Below are 24,255 nucleotides of genomic sequence, written 5' to 3'. Positions count from 1 at the left end.
TAACGTACAATATTGGCTTTCTGTCCAACATCACAAAATTGGGTCCTTAAAATTAAGTATTTTTTCATATATGTAACTAGCAGTTTTCAGCCCTCCACCACTAAAAAAACAATTAAATCACTGAAATTCCACATTGATCATTCTTTCATAGATCCCTACTTTAAAAAATAAGGTTCCTACTCCATGTAGCCTTTTGGTATCCCAACCATTCATCTACTGCTGGGTAATCACCGATGGGGATATGGCTGTATGAGTGTATTACTCAATTTAAAACCTCATTACAAAAGATTTTAATTCATTAATGCAATGTGAAAACTCAACATATATGGAGCAGTACATTACAAAAATAACGTTTAGATCCACATTTCAAAAAACGTGTGCCTAATTTGTATTTATAAAATGCAAACATATGCATACATTTCATATAGATAATGAGTAGTTCTGAATGTACTGGGGAACCTGAAGCAGTGTTTACATTTTTCTATTTTGTATGTGCAACTGTATTACTTCTGAATAAATAACTTAAGTTCCACATTATTTAAATTGTAGCCCATGGCAACTGCCTTGGCTTTTAATTAAGAAATTCTCCTTGACAAATATAGACCTAAATTTTCAGAAGTGATTAGTGATTTTGCATGTCTGAATTTTTGGGTGCCTAACTTGATATCTTAAAGGGACCTCATTTTCAGAGTGTGGATGCTCAGCATTTTCTGAAAATCGGAAGTCTCTAAGGAGTTAGGTACCCAAAAATCATTAGTCACTTTAGAAACTTAGGTCAAGATTTTTGTTTCCAACATGTATTATTTTCCTTCAAACACCAGGTAGCCATCCCAAATTTCATGATTCACTGCAGCAAATAGTTGTTTACATTCAAACACATAAAAATATTCCTAATTCTATTTCGTTATAAAACAATAGATCATCAATTTACAATACATTCATAAGATACGCCAATTGGTCTTATATTTGTCAAAGAATGAAAATAATAAATAGGAATGAGAATTTTAAAATTCACACTAGCTTTTCAATGCTAAAAAATTAAGTTTCTTCTCTTATTTCATTAAGTGATATAATAAGGAAATACAGTGCTTCAAGTTGTAAATTACTGGCGTAGTTGTCCTTACCAGGTCTGTGGAAATGCTGAGGGGAGCGTGACATTGTGGGTGTGTAGCTGTGTCGACTGTACACCGGAGAACTAATAGAGCCCTGACTGGTAGACCTGTGAATCATTCGATCCCGAACATCCTGATAACCCTGAAAAATAAGAAGCAATAGAAGAATTAATAATAAAAAAATGTTTACATGCACTCCAGACAATTTTCCAACTATACTTGGCTTTCAATGGCCTCAAAATGTCAATGGAATCTGCTAAAGGAATATCCTTTCATCTTAATGTCTGTTTAATTATCACACAGTATTATCTATCTGCTCATCAAAAGTTCTCTCATAGAATCCATTGCTGTAGAGTCTAACAGCTAAACTCTAGAGCCCTGAAATTTCATCTGACTTGTAAGCTGAATTCTGGTAGCCTCAATTTTCACAAACAACCAGTGATTTGGGGTGTCTCATCTTGAGATTCCCTAAGGAGGCCTGGTTTTCAGAAAGTACTAAGTCACCGCTCTCTAAAAATCAGGCCTTTTAATGTGTCTCAAGCGGCCACCCAAAAACTGAGGCACTCAAGACCACTGGTCACTTTTGTAAATCTTGGAACCTACAAAAACAAACATCCTCCCCACGCCCAACGCACTTTTCCTGTGCAATTTGAAAACTCCAAGACCATAACCATGTTCATAAAATTATTACAGAACTTGAAGCATGTAGAGCTCAGTATACATTTTTACTTAAGGAAAAAAAGTGACAATGTATATAAAGTGGTAGCCATTAAAAACCTTGATGACAAATGCCTTTACATGTGTTTAGTGTCACTATGATGTTCACAGTACCCTCTAGAGGAATGACATAGTAATGTTTTCTCACAAAGATTTTCATGGTAACCAGTGTACAATATTTGGACGCTCAGGAGCAGATCTTCAACTGCTGTAAATCCGCATAGCTCCTGATTTGGCCCTGATCTATGTGCCACAACAAAGAAGAATTAAAGTGACCTTTGCTTTATAGATTTTGATAAATGCCTTTGCTTTGCAGACATCATGTCCTGTAGTGGCTTCGTTCTCCATATCAGTCTGACAGATAGCACTAAATGTCTTCTTTTGATTTTCCTGTACTTTCAATAATCAAAAAAGCTGTGCTACATAAATAGCAAATGGAACTGGGCTGCCTAGAACAATCAATAACTGCACTTCCTGGCAGCAATAATTCTAGCAACGGTGACATATTGCCCCAGAGGGCTCCATCAGACTTACTTCTGCAGACGGGGTGGGAGACAGTGTCCTTGGAGACTGCAAGACATGAAAGAGAATGTTACAGAAAGAGCCTTGCTCCTGCTTTTCCAGCAAATGCTGATCTAAACACATCTAGGTGTGCTTAGATAACAACATAGAAGTAAATGGGGCCATCTTAGCCCTAAAATTGTGTTTTCTCCATGCAGCCCAGGGCTTGGACTCTGAAGCTGCTTAAGTTTCTGGCCACCAAAAAGCAAGTGTGATTAATTCAGTCAAATATCCTGCAACATCATCTTTGAACCATCTAACGGTGGTGATAATTATAATGAAGCTGTAAGATGAAAACCAAAAGGTGTTATTAATTTAATAATTATGTTTGTTATACAGAAAGCTTTAAAGTGGAAATAAAAAACAAATTCATCTTAACTCAGGGCTGTGTGTGTCACCGGAAATACAGGACAACTTCCCATTTTCAGTGTTGGTCACAGTTTTTTTCTCCCGTATTCTGGCCAAGGTCACCCTGTCCCCGAAGCTTTACATTTTTTAGTCTATCCTTGCCAGGCAGTGAGCACTTGTCAACAGCATTGCCTTAATACGCTTGCTCTTTAAATCAGCTGCATGCTCTTCACTACTTATGCATGAAAGAGAACAGATTGGAATTACATATATGTGAAGGAAATGGACAGAAAAAATAATGCTACACTGCTCTTGTTAGTACCGTCCATCTAACAATACCCCTACAGGGTAGGAGAAGTGCTATAATTTTCATTATACAGATGGGGAAACTGAGGCACAATTTTTTTTTTAAATTGTTTTGTTTTGTTTCAGTGAGGCCCAAGGTCATACAGAAAGTTGGCGGCACAGCTAGGAACAGAACTCGTATCTGATTCCCAGTCATTGCCTTTCATCACAAGACAATCTCTTCTCTCCTAAAGATTAGAATATAAAATGTTTCTCATATGTACTAAACATTAGTATTACTAACTACCATAGTAAACTCAGGGGAGGTGATGCTTTTAAATAATATAGTTATTGCAAAACTCTGCAGCCCATAAGATTGTGTCTCAGCAATAAAATTGCTGGTTCTGGCTTATCTATCATAACAACGTACCATGGTAGCAGTATGAAATGTATGCAGAATCGCTGAAGACAAGTGTGCATGTGAGTCCCTCAGGCCTACACGCACAACAGCTGAACAGTGAGACAATGAGATTATGAAGTTCAATAAAGCCACCTCCTACACACTCCCTGCTCTAATGGTGTAAGCTCCAAAGGGGTTGGTGTCACTACATGTGTGACTTGTTTTGGCTTGAGTGCATGACATTTCATTATGGGCAATTTATCACATGGTTTTATAAGACCACTTCTCTGGATTTTTATCACAGAAGAACCCTTCTAAATTTGCATTTCACTAATCCACACACCAAACCAAACCAAACCACCATCTTAGCACAGATTTAATAGCAGGAGCTGTAAAGATTCCAATACTTTTACAAATTATAGTATGGACCATTGAGCAGTATATTATTAACTAGTAAAATAACTAATTAGCACCAAACAACTATCAATATAACTGAACAAAACACATTATGTGATGCATTATCCCTGGGTTTTTTATACCGACTTTATTCATTTACTTGTGAACACACAACATTCTATATTCTGTACCGGATCTCCTAGATGTTACTGTGAATTAGCAAGTTCCTACTGTAAATTACAGTGGCATGATTGTAAGGCTGAGAAAAGTGACTTTCTTTGATCAACATTAAATGTAATTCTACTCTACATGCAGCAACACTGGGCAAATAGTTCCACCATTATTTCTATGGTTTTTGGGAAGGGGGGAGCACACACTGCTGTCGATTTATTGTTTCATAATGCACAGGTGAACCGCCACATCTGGAACTCTGAGTCTGTGAAGAAAAGTTTGGTTCATCGTCATCTGTGAGAACATTAAATGGGCTCTTAAAAAAGTTAACACAGAAGTTTTTAACAAAATCAGTCTAAAACATACCAAGAGGTATATCTGGAAGCAAAACATCCAGGGGAGTAAACTGGTGAAAATGGAAATTGAGGATTTCAAAACTAACCTGATTTAAAAAAAGCAGTTGAGATGAAATCCTGTCGCCACTGAAGTCAATGGCAGAGCTCCCATTGATTTCAATAAGGCCAGGATTTCACCTATAGTTCCTTGAAATCAATAGGGCTACTCAGATGCTTAAAGTTACATAAAGCAAATGTTTTGCTAGATCATCACGTACCACAGTTAGACCACATTTACATGGGTCATTTTACTGCCAGGGTAATAGTAGTGTTAGCATTTCTGGGGTTGATCCTGTAGTCCTGATATCAGCAAAACTACCATTGACTTCAGCGAGAATTCTCTCTGCTTCAGAACTGTTGGGTTGGTCTTTATTAAAGCAGTAAACAAATTAAAGAAAAAAGGTACTGCAGTTTACAACAGCGGCGACATAAGCAGCAGTAGGTGGTCAGGATCCTTCCGTGATAGTCTCTTGAAATAAAGGGAATTCTGATGAAAAGCAACCTCCCACAATAATTAATGCTCCAAAAGCCAAGAGACCCAACTCCCACACCGATCAGGGCACTATGATGGGACAGAAACTGCAGACTTGGGGAGATTGTATAGCATGAACATTTGGGAACACTTATAAACCGCGTCAAAGGTCAGCCCAGATGTATATTTATAGCCCCCAAACAACAAACCTTTCTAATACCATTGCATATTACAAAATGATTTCCTCCTTCATGTATATCTATTATGTTAACAAGTTAATACCCACAATACTTCATATCCTGACTTCCCAACTATCTCCCATAGTCATTGTAACTAAACTACCAGCTTGTCGGCCTCCACTAGATGGCGCTATGCGAAAACTTTTTCACTGTATGCTTTTGAAGACAGTGCATGGAATTCCCAAGGAACAAACCGAATAGATTACAGAGAGACTATCCTAGCCATTTTTTTTTTTACTGATTAAAAGGAATAAATTCTAAAGCTACCCTATATTGTTCCCCTTTGTACCTGGAACCATAAAGAAGAGGAAAACAAGGGACAGAACAACTGCCCAGGGACCGCTGAAGCACCTTTTCATCTGATTTGCTTTTATACAGCATTTCTGCCTGATAAAAGGGACCCAAAATTCAGAGTAGGCTGCACCTAGCCAGCTTCACAGTCTGTACAGGGGGAGAGGCAGATTTGTATCGCCCGGGGCTGGGGCTGCTAACATACTGGTGCCTGAACCTTGTGCAAGAGAAAAAGCTCCTTGTGCTCTGTCCTGCTTGCTGCAGCTTCTCTGAGGCGACTCACAATTTGGCGCTATTCATTTTGATGGTGTTTCTGTACAACTAAGAGGGGAGAAGAATTCAGTCTGATCAAGTTTAATTGCCAAGTAGCATGAGGGATGGATGAAAAATACCTCAGAGCTCCCCTCCACTAGCCTGTCTGGATGCACAGGACTCTAACTGGAGCTGCATGCACAGTGAGGAGCTAGCAGACCCCCGAGAACTTTTAAGAGGTGATGGCGCTGCCTGAACAATGTTTGCTACATAAAAGAAATACAAGTGAACAAGACTTTGTATTATCCTGTGAAACATTCATGGGTAAGTGCCCAATAGGAGATTTTGGTTGCAGCACTCTGCAAAACTTTTTTTTTAACCTTAAACCAGCACAGCTATAACCCCCACCGGAGTTTTCCATAAGAGAACCCCTCTTGTCTGAGGGGATTGTAGCAAATGATTTTATTTTGAATTCAATTGTATCGAAGGGATGTTGAAAAAAAATACAGCCCTTCATAAGAATTGTGGCAAAACCAATGGAAGATTAATGCAAGTCTATCATATTTCATTTTTATAATGTCAGGTTCAAAGTCACATGCAACAAATGACAGAAGGGGGCATAGCAAATCAGGAGTGCGCCCAGGGAACTGATTTATCCCCTATGTCGTATATTAGGACAGACAGTTGCTTAACTGGACAGCCAACGTGCAATGCACACTCCAAATACACACATCCCAGAGGCAAGAAAACTAATAAGTTATACAGGGACCATGGCAATCACTCAGGTTTCACAATGGTGCCATGCACAGATCCAGTGATGGCGAGGCTTTAGATAGCGGTAACGCAGTGACTGAGGGCAAATGTGGCAGCCACTACAGGTGAGACTTTCAAGAGAGCTTTGCACCCAACACACTGTGCTCTTTTGGAAATATGGCCACTTCTTTAGGTACCTAGATGGGAACTGAGAGCTTAAGAATATGGCCCTATATAGGCCTTGATCCTCACTGCACTGACACCAATGGCAAAACACCCATTAACTTCAGGGGTGCAAAATCAGAGCAGCTTACCTGTAAGCATTGTACACAGAAACCTGAGGCGTTATTTGTGAGCAGATGCAATGGCTTCTTGAAAGGCTATCACATGGACCTTTAATATCAACACGGAAAGTCATCAGGCAGCAAAAGAAGGGAACTTAGCTAAAAGACTCTTTAATAGACTGTTATGATTTGGAGAAATTGCCATTGAGTTCCTTTTTGTTTTTTTAAGGCTGAGCTTTAATGCTGCATTCATGATTGTCACAACCCACCTCTCATGGTTTCTCTTTTTACTGTTGGCAACACCATAGGAATATAAATAGTAAGTAATATGGCATATGATGTATCCAGGAAGCAAAGTGTTTATCGAGATCACTTCAGTAAACAGTTTTAATTGAGTGTGGATGTCAATGTAAACATGTATTAATCACACCTAAATCCTAAAGTCAATTTAGCAGCATGTTTCATTTAATTAGTTATTCTATGTGATAAATATTTATCAAGATTTTGGTTGTTCGTGTCTACCTCAAAATCCAGAGTGTTGATGAATGTATTCTCACTACCCAGAAGATGTCTCAGAAAATATTTACTGTGCCCACAGCATATAGAGCTGAATGGCAAATGGGGTTTTACCTGTGCAATGTGATGACACACATCTTGGGAGCGTAATGTTTGCCAAACCTTCGTTTAAGGACATGTCACTGATGTACCAATGGAAATAATTTTTTTCTTAGGGCTAAATGCTGCCGTTGTTAATTGAGGACAATTCTAATTGAAGTCGATGGGAGGTGTACTCAATTAAGCACCACAGTCATTAGCCCTGAGTGAGTAAAAGCCAGTACACTAGACTATATGGCTGGTTTACAATGACATTTTAACTAAGTTCATTAATTGAAAGATTGATTTATATGCTAAACAATCTTTGTTCACATTTACTGATGACTAAAATGGACACAAATCCTATGCAAACACTCCACTAAGAGGGATATGATTGATTGGAAATATGTATAATGAGTTTACATATAGAGTGTAAATGCCTTTTTTTCCATACAGAGTGCAATTCCTTTCCATGCCTGTATGTACCTTCTCTTATTTCTTAATGATAGTGATTTATTTAACACTACTACCTAGAAGCCCCAGCCAAGATTGGGGTCTTATGGTGTTTAACACTGTTCTAACACATAGCAAGAGAAGGCTCGTACAATCTAAATAGAGAAGGGCTGGGAGAAGAAACAGAGGCACAAAGAATGAAGCAATTTGCCCAAGGTCACACAAAAATCAGTGGCAGAACCCAATTCTCCTGACTCCCAGTCCAGTACTCTAGCCACTAGGCAAAGCTGCCTATTTCTGTATTCTTTATATTACTTTTCTTTTTAAAAAAATTAAGTAAATTTAGTGCTGCTGAAAAGCACTGGATTAAAAAGACTTCTCTGAAGCCTCTTATTTGTCCACAGAGCAGGTACCATAGTGGCAGCTGCAAACAAGCTTCCGGTATGCCGTTTTGTCGAAGAGCATCAAAGGTGACCTGATGTCACCACCTGCAAGGGGAGAGGGTACTTCATTTTCCTTAGTCCATTCAGGTCTCTCTTCTGTGGCCAACAGGGAGCAAAGTGGTGTTGATTCTGATGGTGGCTTTTTCAAGGGGGACTGGAAAGAAACCACCAATTCATTTCACACAGACCTCCAATTAGCCATCAGTCAAACTCACCACCGACTTGAACTAGAAGTGCAAGGCTCTGTAACTCATTACCAAGTTCCTGAGCTGTCCAATACCCTGCACTCTCAACCAGTGTTGTAGTTTTAATGGTACATACATATTAAGAGAACAGCCCCAGTGAACTATACAAACGATAAATACAACGGTGTGAAAACTAGGGTCTTAGTGATAATGGCCAGCATGTTCCAGCTATCCCATTCACTGAGAGGCAGACTGATTTGCTAATGGGGGAGATTTTCTAAGAGTTGGATGCCTAAATGCCACTAGCACCTCTGAAAGTCTCCCCCAACATGAATTATTTAAGTTGTCTTCTTTCCACTCCCATCCGCTTTTTCACACAATAAGGTTCAGTTCAGTTCAGGCTCATTTCCTCCATATTGTTAGAGAAGGAAAAAGCAGATGTTCTGCCAAGGGTTGACAAGAAAATTGCAGTGGGAGGTGGTAGCCATTATGCCAAGCGCACACACAATTTGCTTGACTGTGGAAGGCTAGTTCCTCCTAAGGCTCTGAGGCTGTCAGAAACAACAGGCCAAATTCTGTTGTCAGTTACACCCAGTGGGGAGCCATAGGGATTGCCTGGGTGGAACTGAGCAGATCTGGGCCCACTGTCTGTTTAGATCTTCATTTCCAAAAGGGCCTTTTACTTCCTCAGAAGGCATGAAATGACCAATCTGCTTAGAATCAAACGTATTGGGACGAGGGATGGCAATAGCACCAATGCGCCATTATGAGCAGGGAAGATCTCTTGGAGGAACAGAGGAAAAACCTGCAACCTGACTATTTAACCTGACCATGCTGTTTAAAGCACAACTTTAAGATGCCTATTCTTATAGATGCAGGATATAAGGCTTCTTATCAAATGGCAGATACAGCAATCAAAGCAGAAAGCAACTGCTTCTATGGAGCAAGCCAACACACCTTCCTGGATACTTCTATGTGAATGATTAGCACCTCATTTGCATCTAACCCACATCTGGAAAAATGCTTTGGGCCTATATTTCCCCATGAGATGTGTGTGTCAAAGTCCCAGTGCTGTTAACCCTTTCGTTGCCACACGATGTTATGACATTCATTTGGAATCCTGGCGATCCAGGGGGAACATTAGTGCTTTAAAGTGACATACTTGGTACATGAGACAGCACCAGACTTGTGTTTGCCTCATGCACTGAGCTTGGAAGCAGCCATCAAATAGTTAATGTGAATTATGAATATATATGGAGGAAGAACCACCCCTCACCATCCCAGGTTAGTTGCTGGTGTTAATTGAAGGTAAGAAATACAGAGCAGCCATGCACTTATTTCTGCAGCTGGCCACACGATGAGACATGAGGTATGAGTCATCACCACCATTCCTTCCTTTATACACAGACCAGATAGATGCAAGCACTTGGACTGAACTGCAGCAACAACAGCATTAAATAGAGTCAGTTACAAACGGTTTCAGAAGAGGATAGAAGCATAGCTGGCTTTGAGTGATAGCGTATAACAGAACGGGTCGCTCATGAAGTCATTACCTCTCCAAGACTCTGTCTCTCCTGTCTGTCCTCGTAGGTGGAAGTGTAGAATGGCTCATAAGTAATTAGGTCTGGACGTTCAATGTCATAAATGGCCTTGACTTTGGGAATAGCTGCTAAATCCTTGTAATCAAGGATCTCATTGTCTACTTTTGCCTGAAGGTCAAAGACAGAAGATAAATTAACACACAGAAACGCACTAGCAATTTCTATTTTACACAATTCATGCTTTGGAGGTATTTGCTTTCACAATGCACTTAAAGAAAACTTTTATTGCCACTCCATTAATGTACGCAGTGACTAACTTACTGTTCTTCACTATTATGCCTCCTCTTTAATAGAGCATGGTCTAAACAGACTGAACATAGGAGCTCATGGTTCCTAGTCCTCAGTTCGAAAACCCAGCTCTGCAAATGACTCACTGAATGGCCTTGGGCAAGTCACTTCAACTCTCTGCTTTGGCTTTTCCCCACCTGCAAAATGTGGATAAACAATACCAGCTTCCTAGCTCACATAGACATTGAAAGGACTGCATACAGCTTCCTGAAGATAGAAAGCCACCTCCCACCTTCATTACATTAGAGGAAAGAACATCCTAATGAAAACTGAAACAGAAGGCAAATAAGACTTCAGCTTGCAAAGCATAGCAACAAAATGGGGCCTGGTATCTTCAGAACTATCTCCATCTATCTCCAATTTCATTTGGCACCCATCACCATAGTAACTGCGAGCCTGGCTAAGACAAACACTTTGACATCCATTCCACAGTGTCATTTCATGGTTAGTTTGCACCTGGACGGCTAGCTTTGGAAATAAGCCCCAAAGATTGCTGCTCACTCACTAACGTGAAGAAGAAAGCGCTGTAAGGAGATACATCAAAAAGAAAAAGAAAAGCTGTCATTTGTTTTTATAGTTCCTTGGTTAAAAGGAAAGTGTTGAGTTTTTTAAAAAACCATTACAAGTTCTTGCCTGAATTATGGAAACACATTGGATTATTGAAACTGAATGAGCTTGAAACATCTCATTTCTTTTTCATCTCTTATGCTGTGTGTTTACCTTTTGCATTTCACTAAGCTGAACAGTGAAACTAGGTTGGTCAGTTTCTTCTTATATTCATTTCCACCCATGTTAAGACTGACACCTAAGTTTTCAGATCAGTATAGCATTTAGCCACCCATCTCACTATAGTCCATTTGGCATGGTGGTTCCCATGCAATCCCTTGAGTTAGAGCTCACAAAAAGCTGCGTTTCAAAATTATTTTGTTTTTAAAAAACACTTGAAGAGGTTAAAGAATAGTTTTTCCAAAAATTACCTGACTGTAACAAAAGTGACCTAAGCAACTTTAGCACGCTCTCTCTCTCTCATTAGTGAGTTTATTAACCCAGTGGAAGTTCAACATTTTTATACCAATGTAGGGCAGTAACACTGAGTTGGCTTAAGACTGCAGATAAGAATGAGCGAGTTTCATAAGCTGGCCTAAGGCTATGAAGCTGCACTTGTCAACATGCTGGCAAAACTCCCAATTTTACTCGATGGTCTCCAATCAGCAATGTGACACAGGTATAATTTACTGGCTGCTCCTTCTGCAATAAAGTGCATGGCAAAGCTAGCACTGTCTTGAGTGGACACGAGATTGGACCCATTAGTTAGTTTTTTCCAAATACCATGCATGCCACCAGTAGATCTCTGCCCTGTATGTCTGAAAATACAAGCATGCACTCTGTTATTCCCCTAGATATCCCTTTGACACCCACTTGGAATTTGAATAGCATAGATTAAGAAGATAATCCCTTTTGGATGTGAGGACTTCTCTAGCCAGGAAAAGAAAGAAGTGGATATCTGTTGATTTCAGATACCGGGTATGTTCTAGTTAAGAAAGAAATAAAAAGAGAGAAAGATTTAAAAATATTGTGACATTCCTACTTTGATGATGACTTAATAGGGATTTTCTCTCACTAATTTTTTGGATACTACGGGATCCTCATGGGAACAAAAGGATCCATCGGCAGAAGTATGTATCATCTAAAAACCTGAAGAAAAATGGTCCTTCAGGAAGGGGTTACAGGGCACTCATACTATTCTGTGAATACAAAACCCATCAAAATAAAGTAGCTTAGCAAAAATTCTAGAAGATGGCCCCACAGATGCTCAACACTTTTTGACAAGAAATCTTTCCCCTGGGATCAAAATCTCTGTTCTAGTGGCAAAGCTTTATTGAGCATAGTAGAACCTCTAGGAGCACCAGGATTTAGGGCAATATGCATGCTGAGATGTACAGTAGCTTTCTACATACACAACCCCTAGTGTGGACACAGTTATACCAGAACAACAATGCCTTCTACCAGTATGGCTTATTTCACTTCCTAACCAGAATAAGCGATACTGGTATAAGCACTTCTCTACTGGTGTGACTGCACCCAGGGAGGAGGGGTTCCTGCTTTAACTATATTGGTATATATAAAGTGGCAAAGCTTTCTAGTGTAGACAAGCCCAAGATACAGGAAACGTCAGAGAAATGGCAAAGTTCAGCAAAGAAAGTTACTATACAACACTGAGAAAGCCAAGTTGCTCTCCGCAGCACTGACCGACTGTCGGCAGAAGTCCAAAGCCTTTTGTTGCTATGAGCGTATTAGTGGATATGTAAGCAATCAGGAGCTAGCTATAAACTTGGAGAATGTGCAGGGTTCACCTCATTTCCATAGACACGGCCCTTTCCTCCAAATTGTCTTATTCCAGCAGCACAGGCCCCTCTCATTGAAGCTAAAAGGTGAATTGCCATCATGTATGAATGAACTTGCTTAGGTTTCCAGTGAGGTTTGACGCTGAGACCTTCAGCACTAAAAGCACTTAAGCAAAAGAAATTCCTTAGGTGGAAGCAGCAGCACACCTATAAACATCTTATGTGTGCCAGAGGGAAGACAAAGATTTTCCTAGCGTGGGTTACTCTAGCAGCAGAGGGCTCATGACACACAGTGCTGAGCAGTCCAGTAGAGGGAGTAGCGCACATACACAATACTCAGTTATACAATAGCTGCTCTGAGATTCTTAGCCCTCTCTGCCCTCCCCACTCTTTCTTTTTTTTAAATACCTACTAGAGAGGGAATAAAGCTCTGAATTTGTCAGTTTTTCACAAAGCAATCTGGTACACCATTTACTACTCCTGACAGTTGTGTTAACCCTAGGGTAACAACTTCAGCACAGTGTAGCTTACAACAGATTTGCTAGGCAAACATTCTGTCTGAGGTTTGTAATGATGCCTACAGGACTTGGGCATCCAATTCCCATTAGTTTCAATGGGAACTAGACTTCCAAAACCCTTAGGGGACGGGATTTTCAAATACTCCTCTCTCATAATCAAGGGAGCAACGACTTACTAATAGGAAATTTATACTTACATAGATAGTATGGCCTGGTGAGCCAGGAATACTGGAACCTGGTCTGGAATAAATGCTTTCAGATGATGTTCTTGTAGGCTGTAAAACAAATGGTTCACTTGTAAGCGACCTGTGCAGCTATAACCACAAAAGCTTACAGTATTATTAAAAAGCAGAAAGATTCATTTGTCTTCAAATGAATTAAAGTTGAATAATGTAAATGCAAACTCCATCATTCCAGCAAATTTCACAATCTTGTGATGCAGGCGTGGTTTCTCTTTGGGGGATTTGTGTGTAGGAAAAGGGAGTTTCCTAAGGCATACTGTGAAAAAGAAAGATGGACAACGATAATGAACAAAAAGAGAGCATCTCACAGAGGCACTGTAGGAGCACTCCAGGATATTCTTGTCAATGTCCCTATTGGAAAGCATTATTTGACAAATAGCCAAAGCTCTCTCAGTTCCACCGGTGCAGAGCAAGATTCCAATCCTGCAGTATGCAAATCGGTTGAACAGCAGGCACAGCCTGCTACATCAAACTACATCAAAGTAAATGTAGGAACTACATCAAATGTAGGAACTACATCAAAGTAAATGAGTGCAGAATTGGGCCCAACACCTGTCTGTAGAGGGACAGAAAACTCTCTCCCTTGGAATGGTTCACAATCCCTGTGACACAATCTAGGTGCCATAGTTGCAGGTAAAATTCAGGCTGAAATTCGACTCTACGATGCCTGTGATGTTTAATGACACTCCATTGCAACTTGAATCCTATGCAGTTACTTAAACCAGTACAAAGAAAGTGCAGTTATAAATTGGATGGCATCTTCTGGTCCTTCATCACTATCCAAGTGATATTGCCTACATGTAGGGTGGTGTGGGTAAAGAAAGAAATTCATTCAGTATCATTAGGTCTCCGAGGTCTGAGTTCAAATCTCCATTAATCAGAAACCCATTTATTCAATCAAAAATCTCCCTGGTCTCCTTTTCAATGAACCTATTCTAAAAAAAGCTACCAGTGCTCTTCAATGTATGATAATTCCTCCTAAAATCTACCAAGCAGTACACATATTGTTAAAAGGTGCTAGAGTAAGCTGTCCTGACCTAAAGAATAACATACAAGGAGCCGGATCCAAAGCCCATTGAAGACAACGGAAATACTCCACTGACTTTAACGGGCTCCAGATTAGGCCCAAAATGTCTCTGAAGAAATCAAAGCCCACATTGCTGCCTCCTGAAAAATCAAAAATCAACAAACCAATATTCTCAAAACAGATGCAAAGTAAAGAAGCTTCCTAAAGCACAAAGCAATTTACTGGCTGCTGGCGGGTGATTCTGATGGGTTGAGTTCAGTGGGCTATATTACTCTGCCACTGAACAATTAAACTCTTGGTAAACTTATTCCTGTCACTTGTTGGCTTGTGACACAGAACCAAAGGAGCAGTGATTGCACACTGGAGAGAAAAACAAAACCTGACAGTCTGGCTCACAGATCTCATTCAGGAAATATCTGCAGAGAACACAACTAGGCTAGTGGGACTTTCTTATCTCTCAGCAGATATTTCCTGAAAGGGGCCTTCAGCTGAGTAGCAGCCACTCTCCCAGGGTCCTTTTAGATTTTACTTCACAGTCAGCAAGCTAACGGGGAAACATTAAAAAAACATGCTCAAAAGAGAGTATTCCTCAGCTATGTGCAGGATTCTTTCATACCTGATTTGAGATGCATTTTATGAATCCCATCAAAGAAACACATGCATTTCCTGGGGGAATCAAGGACTTGAAATAGGTACCAAGAAAATTAAGGAATTAGATCAAATGCAGCAGACTACAAGGGAGAGCAGATGTAGACACTGAGGGATACCTCTCTGTCTGAGCATATTTTCTCAGCTGGACCTTGGACCTTCTCAGTAGCTACAAAATCCCATATTGCAGGAAGAGAGCACAGAAGTTTGCAAGATGCCCCAGCTGCCCTTGTGCTCCTTCCATAATGTAACTAAGGGAAAAATTATTTACATTAGAAAAAAAAATTAAACTGGGGAAAAAATCACATCAGGCTGTTAATAAAGAGAACAGAATGTTTCTCAACTCTCTGATATTTCTTACTGCTGCCTAAATGGACTCATAAGGTCACATGTAGCAAGTTGTTGCAGTTGCCATGGTAAACAATTGTTTTTATTACAAAGTATTAGGAACAAGATTAAATAGCCAAGCTGCAATTCAGGGCATCTTTCTCATTACTCACCTTCTGATTTTGGCCAAAGATTTGTCTTTTTGATTTATTTTTTCTAATAAGTACAAACAGATTGTGAGCTTTCAGAGAAACTACAGTCTTCTCTGTTCCTCTCTCTCTATCCCCATACACTCTTTGGAATGTAAGAGACAGACAGAAGTTTGTACATCAAGGAAAAGAGCCTTTAATAATTACTTGAGGAAATCAGAAGTTGCCAGGAAACAGCCACTTGGCCCACCAGGGTTATTCTCTTGCAGTCTCACCTCCCTGTTTGGTCCCTAAAAATACGTTCTGTGTTCTGCTAATTTGCCTTATGCTAATTCACCTGTCCTATTCAGCAAATTGCTCCCCTGTATTCTTTCACACTAATCTAGTTAGTGCAGCCTGCTTTCCAAGCTTAGGCCTCAGTCCTGCAAACAGTTACACATGTGCTTAACTTTAAGCACAGGAGTTGCTGCAATGAAGTCAATGGGAGTAATCCAGTGCCTAAAATTAATCACGCTCATAAGCATTGGCAGGATTAGGGACTCGCTCTCCTTTTCCTCAGTTCTCCCTTTCTGCTGCTCTTGGATCCAATCAGATTTTTGCATGCTTATTAGTTTCCCATCAATTTGACTAATAGTAAATGGCTGTTTGCCAAATCTACCATTCCTTGTACCCAATCTTTTGTTACAGGTCTCCTTCTGAGTGCACCAGTTTCACATTCAATCTACTGCAAAGCTCTGCGAAGACCCGCTCTCTTTAGCTACTATTATTAATTACTTACATTGTTCTAGCACTAGGGACCTCATTCATAGACAAGGACCTTATTGTGCTAGGCGCTGTACAAACACAGAACACAAAGGCAATCCCTGCCCTGAGGAGCTTAGTCAAAACATTTCTGAAAACTCAATGGTCAGCAGCATAGGGATTTCTTTAGTTGTCTCCATCCTGTGTCTTGCTCCGTTTTACAACTCTCCTCCTAAGAGACAGATTTCCCCCCAGTTTTAAGTACACTCCCTCCCCCCCCCCCCCCATCCCTCCTCAGCCACACTGGCCTCTCTTGCCTTTTTCTCCTGTTTAAAGTTACACAGGATGAATTTCAATTGTAGTCTCTCCTACTGTTTCCTAAACATTTCCTACATTTCCTACACCTTCTAGACAGCTGCTCTCTAGTCAAATCCATGCATGCTGCTTCCTTACCAGACCTACACTAGCTCCTGACTATCCGTCTATGAATGATACTGCGGCACTTCTAGGGGCATGCTTCTTAATGTAGCATATTGGGCATATATCCTAGGGTTTGTCTACTCTGCTTTACTAATTTCATGTGTTTTCTGACCCACTCTTACACAATATACATCTCAGGGCTTGCCTACACAGTGACATTCATGAAAGTTTATCCAAATTAGCTTTTAAAGTGGATTGGTTAAACCCATTAAACCCCTCTAGAGATGCTCTGATTCAGAATTAAAGTGGCTTTAATTCAGTTTATCTTAATTCACTTTTGAAGTGAATTAAAGCACTTTAATTCCCGGAGTATAGACAATCCCCTAGATATTATCCGAGTAACTAACCCCCCTTTGTGACTTGACATACCTATACAAGGTGTCAAAACAATTTGGGTCAAATTCTGTAGTGCAAATTCTGTTCTGCAAGTTGGGTGAGAGTGGTTCAGAAAACATTAAATTAGCAAAACTGATTAACTCTCACTGATTAAGCCTTTAGTGGGTATGCAAAATGAGCACCTATTGCATACTTTAATGGAAATTGGCATATAACAGAAGTAGGGGAGACCTCCTTTTACACGTGCTGTTAGTTGGTGTACCTTCTACAATCTCAGTCTGAATTCTCAGCACACGTTACACTTGTTCTGCAAACCCAGTGATGGCCAGATGGGTGCAAGCTAGGCTACTCTGACCATTTACACCCATTTTTGGAGCAACTCTGGCACGTTACGAATACAAGTTTGTCTCTGCAGAATTTGACTAGGGACTCTCCTAGGAGTGGCCTCCATTTACAGTAGTGTCAAGCAGTGAACCATTCAGTACTTCCATTAAACTCCTCTTCCTGCTATTTTCAGAGTGTGCTCTCTTTAGCCTCTTTTTCTAAGAGAGTAAGAGCCATCTCTACCGCTACATCTCCTCTCTCGCTCCTCCTTCCCGCCCCTCTCCCATCAAAACCTTGGAGACCTCTTTACTGGATACAGGACATCTAAGATTATACATTAGGAACAAACAGAAATTCGTGCATATCATCAATGGAGCTAAATGATGGAATCAAATCTTAAGGAAAGCATCTGCATCACGTCTTCATATTTTCCTCCTCTTCAGCAATCTCCTATTTTTATTTCTTTTTCATCTCTGCATGCATATGCCTTCAATGCAAAAGGTCATTCATTCTATTTTTATGGCGATTCTGTTGGGGTCATTGTGTATTTCAGTTCTGGATTATCATATCCACACACACACACCCCTCACACACACACACACACACACACACACACACACACACACACACACACACACACACACACACACACACACACACACACACACACACACACACACACACACACCAATTTATTACTTAATATCAGTTCATGTAACATAGGCTGGCTCATCTTGATTTACCTCAGTTTTTATCCCATCATGCACTACACATCATTTAAAAAGATAAGTTATTTAAAAAATCCGAACAAACACTAGAGCCATCCACATCACGCAAATGCCGCAATGTGGTGGCTGTGTTTTCTATGCTACAGATGTTCAGAGTCATGCTCTATAGAAAGATATGGGGACAAGCAAGCCAAATCAAAAGTGATCCCATGAACATCTGGCTGACTGGATGCACTACTATGTTATAAAAGACACTGCCAGTGTTGTTTACAGTACCTGCCTTAGTTTTTTGATTGAGTTCATTATGCATGGCGGTGGTAACAGCTGCAGAAGAAGGGATAATTTTTCATTCTACACAGTCACTTAACAATAACATTGCTAATACAGTTAAAACAAAAAGCTCCTTAGCTACAGAGGCTAGTTTAAGAGCGGTAAAGATGTATATATAAAACTTCATTAGAAATTAGCTTTTTCTGCAAACACTTATACTTGCCAAACAGGATTTTGTTACAGAAGTAACTTATAGTTCCTCTAGTACAACATAAGTTACTTTGTCTTACTGACTAACATTTTTAAGAGGAGAAAAGTTACTTAGGGTCTGGATCCAAAGTCCAATAAAGTCACTGGAAAAACTCATATTGACTTCAGTGGGCTTTAGATCAGGCTCTTAGTGCATAAAAGATTATAATAATGATGATGTTTGTGACCCACTGAGAAACAAAATCCTACAACATTCGTTATGCATGTTCATTATTTTGCCAATTAATCACAGCTTCAAGTTTTTCTTTCCAGAAGCATTTATGTGGAGACTTTAATTATTTTCTCTTCTAAAAATCTACAATGCACATTCATCTTACTCAGGTAAGTTATCAGTCAAAAACCAGCTTTATTAATAGGTGGTTTAGTTTTAAAAAACATGCACATACCCATGTGCTCACAGACAGGAGCAACTTCTTTCCATCCTAAATACAAAGTGCAGTGAAGGAAATTGGTCTTCAGGACACGTCATTGGGTACTAGTCATCGCCAAACTTAAGATATGCCACAAAACTACTCATGCAAATGAAGGTTTGCCCCAATAGCTGTGTTAAGTTTGCACAATGAAAATTAATGGTAAAATCCTGACTCCAATTGACTTCAGCAAGGCCAGGATTTCACACAATGTTTTTAGAGTCTATCATCATGGTTTTATCTTCTTACAGAATGTTAACATATATACTTTTCTTAAGAAATTGTAAATGTTGTTTTTAAAATGCCTACTGCATGTATGTAATTTATGACAAACTTCCCATCCGTAAGCCAGTTTATTCTTGAATGTTGCTGGGTAACTTCATATATTTTGTAATCAGTTAGCACCTTTCTGTTTAGGTCTCAAGCCTATGGATGTATGATCAGATGAAAGACTTGTGACTATAAGGCATAAGTTCTAAATATCTATCTGGTTTAGATTTCTGTAATACCCATTACTGCAGTAGATAAGTGCTTATGATGAAATCACTGAATCAATTTGACATGTAGAGTGACTGGCACGGGGTTCTGTTTGCATCAGAAACACGGAGGAGCAGTGAAATAATATCATGCTTTTTTTTGGCTCACCACGATCCTGCACACCTTATGCATGTAACAAGTTCCTTTGGCTTCAATGGGACTACTCATGTGAATGGGAGCCACAAGATCAGATTCAGGATGCATGTTATCTGAAGTCGTCAGAGCAGTAATATGTCACTGTCATTAGCACTGGAACTGTTACAGACCAAGAGGGGAACTCATCGGTTGGCAAGGTCCCCAGCAAGCAAAATTCTGCTGAACTCCAGGATGAAGTTTCATCCAGACACAAGCTAGATGGTTGTAATATCTATCCACTTCTGCCTCTGGCTAAGAGAACGTCACCTATTTCTCATGGGTGACTTATTCTTGGAAGATCCACAGATTTGTTTGCCTCCAACCACTGAATACAAAACCATATACCTGTGTATTTCTTGAGCATTCAGCTTGTTAAAGCCCTGATTTCCTGCAAGTCACAGATGCATCCCATTATGCTGAGGTATGTTTGGTTTAATCAGTCACACACGTTAACAAGATTGAACCAACTACTATTTTGAGAAAACCAGAGGTTCTATTTACAAAAAGAGTTCCAGAAACTGGAAAATAAAATTTTAAAACTGCAACCTCACTGGAGAATCATTGGCCATTGCTAGAATCAAACCCAAACTACACTCACTCTAGATTCTGAAATATTCCACTTACTCTATACATACATTTTTTCTTTTGTGCGTGTTTCTAGACGTCTAGGTCTCTGTCGGTACTAGGACTGTAAGACCTATATAGCTGAAGAATCTGCCTTCAAGCCCAGCTCTAGGGAATACTGGAGATCTCACAATACCTTCCCCCAAGAGATTTCCTGCTCTGCTTTGAAGACTTGAGAGATTTGTATAAGCTTAGACTAAGAATCCAAACTTGCGTGTGCTTATCGGGACCCAAGCACATGATCTAACCTTTTGAGGCACACTCATCAATGCTATGCTCCTTTTAACAGATTGTGGTGTGATTGTTAATGGCCAAACTCTGCACTCCACTTCTAAAGTTAGCCAAGATCATGGTGGATGGCAAGATTTTTATCCTTTTACTTTGTGGAAATTTGACTTTTCTGAGAAAGGACAGAATAAGATCCTGTAGTGACATGGTGTGTCCTCCCTCCGAGCCAGAGGGGGAGGAGCCACTGTCTATGCCCGGGTGGGTGGAGTCAGGCCAGGCCCGTCCCGCCCACCGGAAGCTGAGAGGTAGGACAGGAAGTATAAAAGGCACAGCTTCCAACTCGGTTGTGGGAGAGTTAGGGAAGGAGAGAGATGTATCATGCTTGCTGCAAGCCTCTGGCTCTGTACTGAGCCAGGTGCCCCCCTGGCCCCAGAGGAGACCAAGGCCAGAGAGGAGCTGCTGAATCTGCCAGTGGCCAAATACCCCAACGAGGCAGAGGACCCCTGGACAACGGCACCCCTAGCGGAACTGTGGTAGGAAGTAGCCCAGAGAACTGCTCAGTTCTTGCTGTGGGCAGTTGTGTCAGCATGTTTCGGCTGAGGCCCCAATGACCCAGTGGCAGAAGGGTATCACCACTGTTAGGACCCTGGGCTGGGACTTGGTGGAGCAGGGTGGTCCCGGGTCCCTCTATCCCTGCTGCCTCCTCCCCCATGGGCTAAGGGCTCAAGCTCCATAGACAGCTTATTTGGCTTGCCCTGCCTGAGGGCCAGAGTGCCCATAAACTGCCCATTTGCTAATTCCCCCTACCAACAGACTGTGAACTGACACACACAGTGATGCAGTGTGGCCTCCGTCTGAGCCAGAGGCGAAAACCACTGCACTACAGACCCATACACAGCAACAGTCACAATACTACTTTTGTATCTGGCATGTGGAGGGGAATGCTGAGCTAAATTCTGCCTTGAATCACACCCTAGGCAATCAGAGTTTAAATCAGGGCAGATTTTTACTTCAACTCGGTGGATGCCTGCACAAATCAGAGAGCAGTATTTGACCCTAAATTATCTACATACCATTCATTCTACACTGGGAGGAGGAGACTCTCTATTTTGGTCTATGAGCGCTCACCTATTTCCTCTACTGTTTTTCTAATACATTGGATAAGATTCATTTTTTTTAACCTAGGGTTTTGGAATAAAGCTGGGTTTCAACACCACTGTGATCTGAAATCTTACCATCTAATGCACACAAAGCAAAGTGACAGCTTGTACAGCCATTCAGAAGTCTTGACCTCAATCTAACAGACCAGTGCAATTGTTCTATAGATCACGATCTATCAGAACCTTTAATATCTGACTGCATCAAGTCTAATTCTGCAGAAACATTTCCCCGCCCCAGGACCAGTTTAGCTCTGTCCAAGTATTCAGCTGGAGCTGGTCAACACTCTTCCAAAATGGGAAATTTCAATGACATTTTTTTCATGAAAAATCTTAAACATGGTTCATGAAAATGTTCACCATTTTCCCCAATGAGCTCTGTAAAAGCACGATAGCTTCCATATGATCAGATCTTGTGTATTTTCACTGTAATTTTCTATTCCAGAACAACCACTTTCTATAACCCACTGAAGGATGACAACAGTGACAGAGCAAAAAGCTATTTTTGTGTGCTTTAAAAAAAAAAAAAAAACCTGAATCATGACATTAAACAAATTAAGTAGAAGTGGGAATTAGCAAACAATGCATTTTGTGATGCAAAAGACAAAGCTTTTGTGCTCCCAAGGGTGAGTGAAAGCAAGGAAAGCTGTGTGAGATAAGCGGCAACAGCAGAACAGCAGCAGATGGCACTAATGCAGAATAAGGAAATCTTCTCAATAAAGAAGGTTATTAACAATTTTATGAAAACACAACAGCCAACCTCTGTAGAGCGTGGTCTGCGCAGAACCAGACTCTTTGGATAAAAGAAATCAGATGAGGAATGCTGCCATGAAATATAAGAGAGAAAGAATGAAAAATGTAATATTTATCTTGGCTATAGAACAGCACAAAAACATCAAGAGTTCAAGGTTTTTTGCAACAAATTTACTAATACCTATTTTCACTAAATTGGAGAGTAAACTGTGCGCAATGTAACATCAATGTCATGTACTGTTGGCTGCAGAATCAGCCACTGGCAAACAACTGTAAAAAAAAATTCCTGCTTATTTTGGCTTCATAACTCGCCGTGCAAAAATCTAATGGGGGGAAAGGTCTTAAGCAACCATTGTTTTTATGAACTCCACCTAAGATCTTGGCCAATGAAAGTGCCGATTAACTTGCATTCCAGTTCAGTCACTGAAATAAAACAGAGCTTGCTGAGGACTTCTGAAGCCGCTTCAACAATAAGTTTGGTTTTAAAGGGAAAGGAAATCCAGCTGTGCAAAGAGTCCACACCACCAGAAAATCTGGGCCTGCCCAATACTAAGAGGTCACAAGCACTCGCATCTGCCACCTCACAGACAGTGCTCTTCCACTGGACAGGTGTGAATGTCTCCGTTAATTTAACTGTGTAGGAGAGTAAAGAGTTAAAAGCTGGACAAGTAGTCAGGCCTAAATTACAGGGAACGGAGTCAAGGCAAGGTCAAATTTTGTTTCTGTTAATTGGTGTGAATTTTAGTTAGAGTCTGTTATCTCTCTTCTCCCCCCTTCCTGGTCATCTGCGCAGGGGATACGTTTATCGCTATTTCTGTGCAAGGTCTTTCGGTGGGAAAAAAGTATTATCTTCCTTCTCCCCCTGGCATGCCTTTACTTCAAAGAATGTTCGTGTAAAATTTATAGGTTTTAAGGTGATGTGCCTGACCTCTGTATGGTAATCCTGTAAACAACAAACAGGGGTTGGTATAATTATATTCATTATGTAGCTGTTAATATTCATTTTATAGGTGTCAATGTAACCAAATAAGGGTCTATGGGGAGTTGCTAGAAATGTATACATTTACATACTGTTATGGATAAAAAAAATTGTAAAGTAACCCCCTCATTGCGTCAAGGTGGAACGAGCAGGCAATAAAGGGTTCCGTCTCCCCGATCCACCTCCAGGACAACCTGTTTGATTATTTCTAACAAACCAATTTCAAGTAAGACTATCTGAGTGAAATTGGATGTATAAGAGAGAAAGACAAGATATTTGGAAGGAACAGCTGCAGTTTCCATGAGGGCTGGAAATAAGCCATGAGGTTTGAAACGTCATCTTGGAGCATATTTGCAATGGCAGTGATGTAGTCAGAAATGCTTTGATACAATAAAAAGTCCTTTGGGTCAGTGACAAAGGGACATATTTTATACCAGCCACATACCAATAAACACAAGCAGTGTCACCCCCAATAACTGCCAGGACACTGTTTTACATCCAACACAGCTGAATGAGCAACAAGTCCTAAATCAGCCTAAAAGCCTGACAATCTTCAGCAGCTTCCACTCAGCACTTCACCAGCTTAACCCACTGCTCCTTAATCAGAGAATGGCCAACTGTTTTAAAGCACTCTTTACCTGAAAGGGGGTTCCAGGGAGGACAGGGCTAGGCTCTTCTCGGTGGTGGCAGATGACAGAACGAGGAGCAATGGTCTCAAGTTGCAGGGGGGAGGTCTAGGTTGGACATTAGGAAAAAGTTTTTCACTAGGAGGGTGGTGAAGCACTGG

At 40.5% G+C, this 24,255-nt stretch overlaps 1 protein-coding gene across 9 annotated transcripts in view; it reads right to left on the bottom strand.

Annotated features, from left to right (window-relative positions):
• Window positions 1-24,255, bottom strand: part of ABLIM1 (actin binding LIM protein 1) — a 185,719-nt gene that overhangs the window by 32,561 nt on the left and 128,903 nt on the right. For 7 of the 9 annotated variants that reach the window (XM_067536948.1, XM_067536949.1, XM_067536954.1 and 4 more), the window contains exons 9-13: window positions 22,497-22,559; window positions 13,301-13,378; window positions 9,905-10,060; window positions 2,364-2,399; window positions 1,125-1,254 (exon numbers count right to left, since the gene is read on the bottom strand). In XM_067536948.1, coding sequence (XP_067393049.1) covers window positions 1,125-1,254; window positions 2,364-2,399; window positions 9,905-10,060; window positions 13,301-13,378; window positions 22,497-22,559 — 463 coding nt within the window. Of the gene's footprint in view, window positions 1-1,124; window positions 1,255-2,363; window positions 2,400-9,904; window positions 10,061-13,300; window positions 13,379-18,381; window positions 18,430-22,496; window positions 22,560-24,255 lie in introns of all 9 variants that reach the window. The other 2 variants (XM_067536958.1, XM_067536953.1) reach the window with 2 other exon arrangements.

The sequence above is a fragment of the Emydura macquarii genome, unplaced genomic scaffold (assembly GCF_026122565.2).
Source record: "Emydura macquarii macquarii isolate MOO-44397 ecotype Brisbane River unplaced genomic scaffold, CSIRO-AGI_Emac_v2 contig_3692, whole genome shotgun sequence".
NCBI lineage: Eukaryota > Metazoa > Chordata > Testudines > Chelidae > Emydura > Emydura macquarii.
The sequence above is the reverse complement of the archived record's forward strand: the minus strand, read 5'-3'. Positions and strand labels throughout refer to the sequence as shown.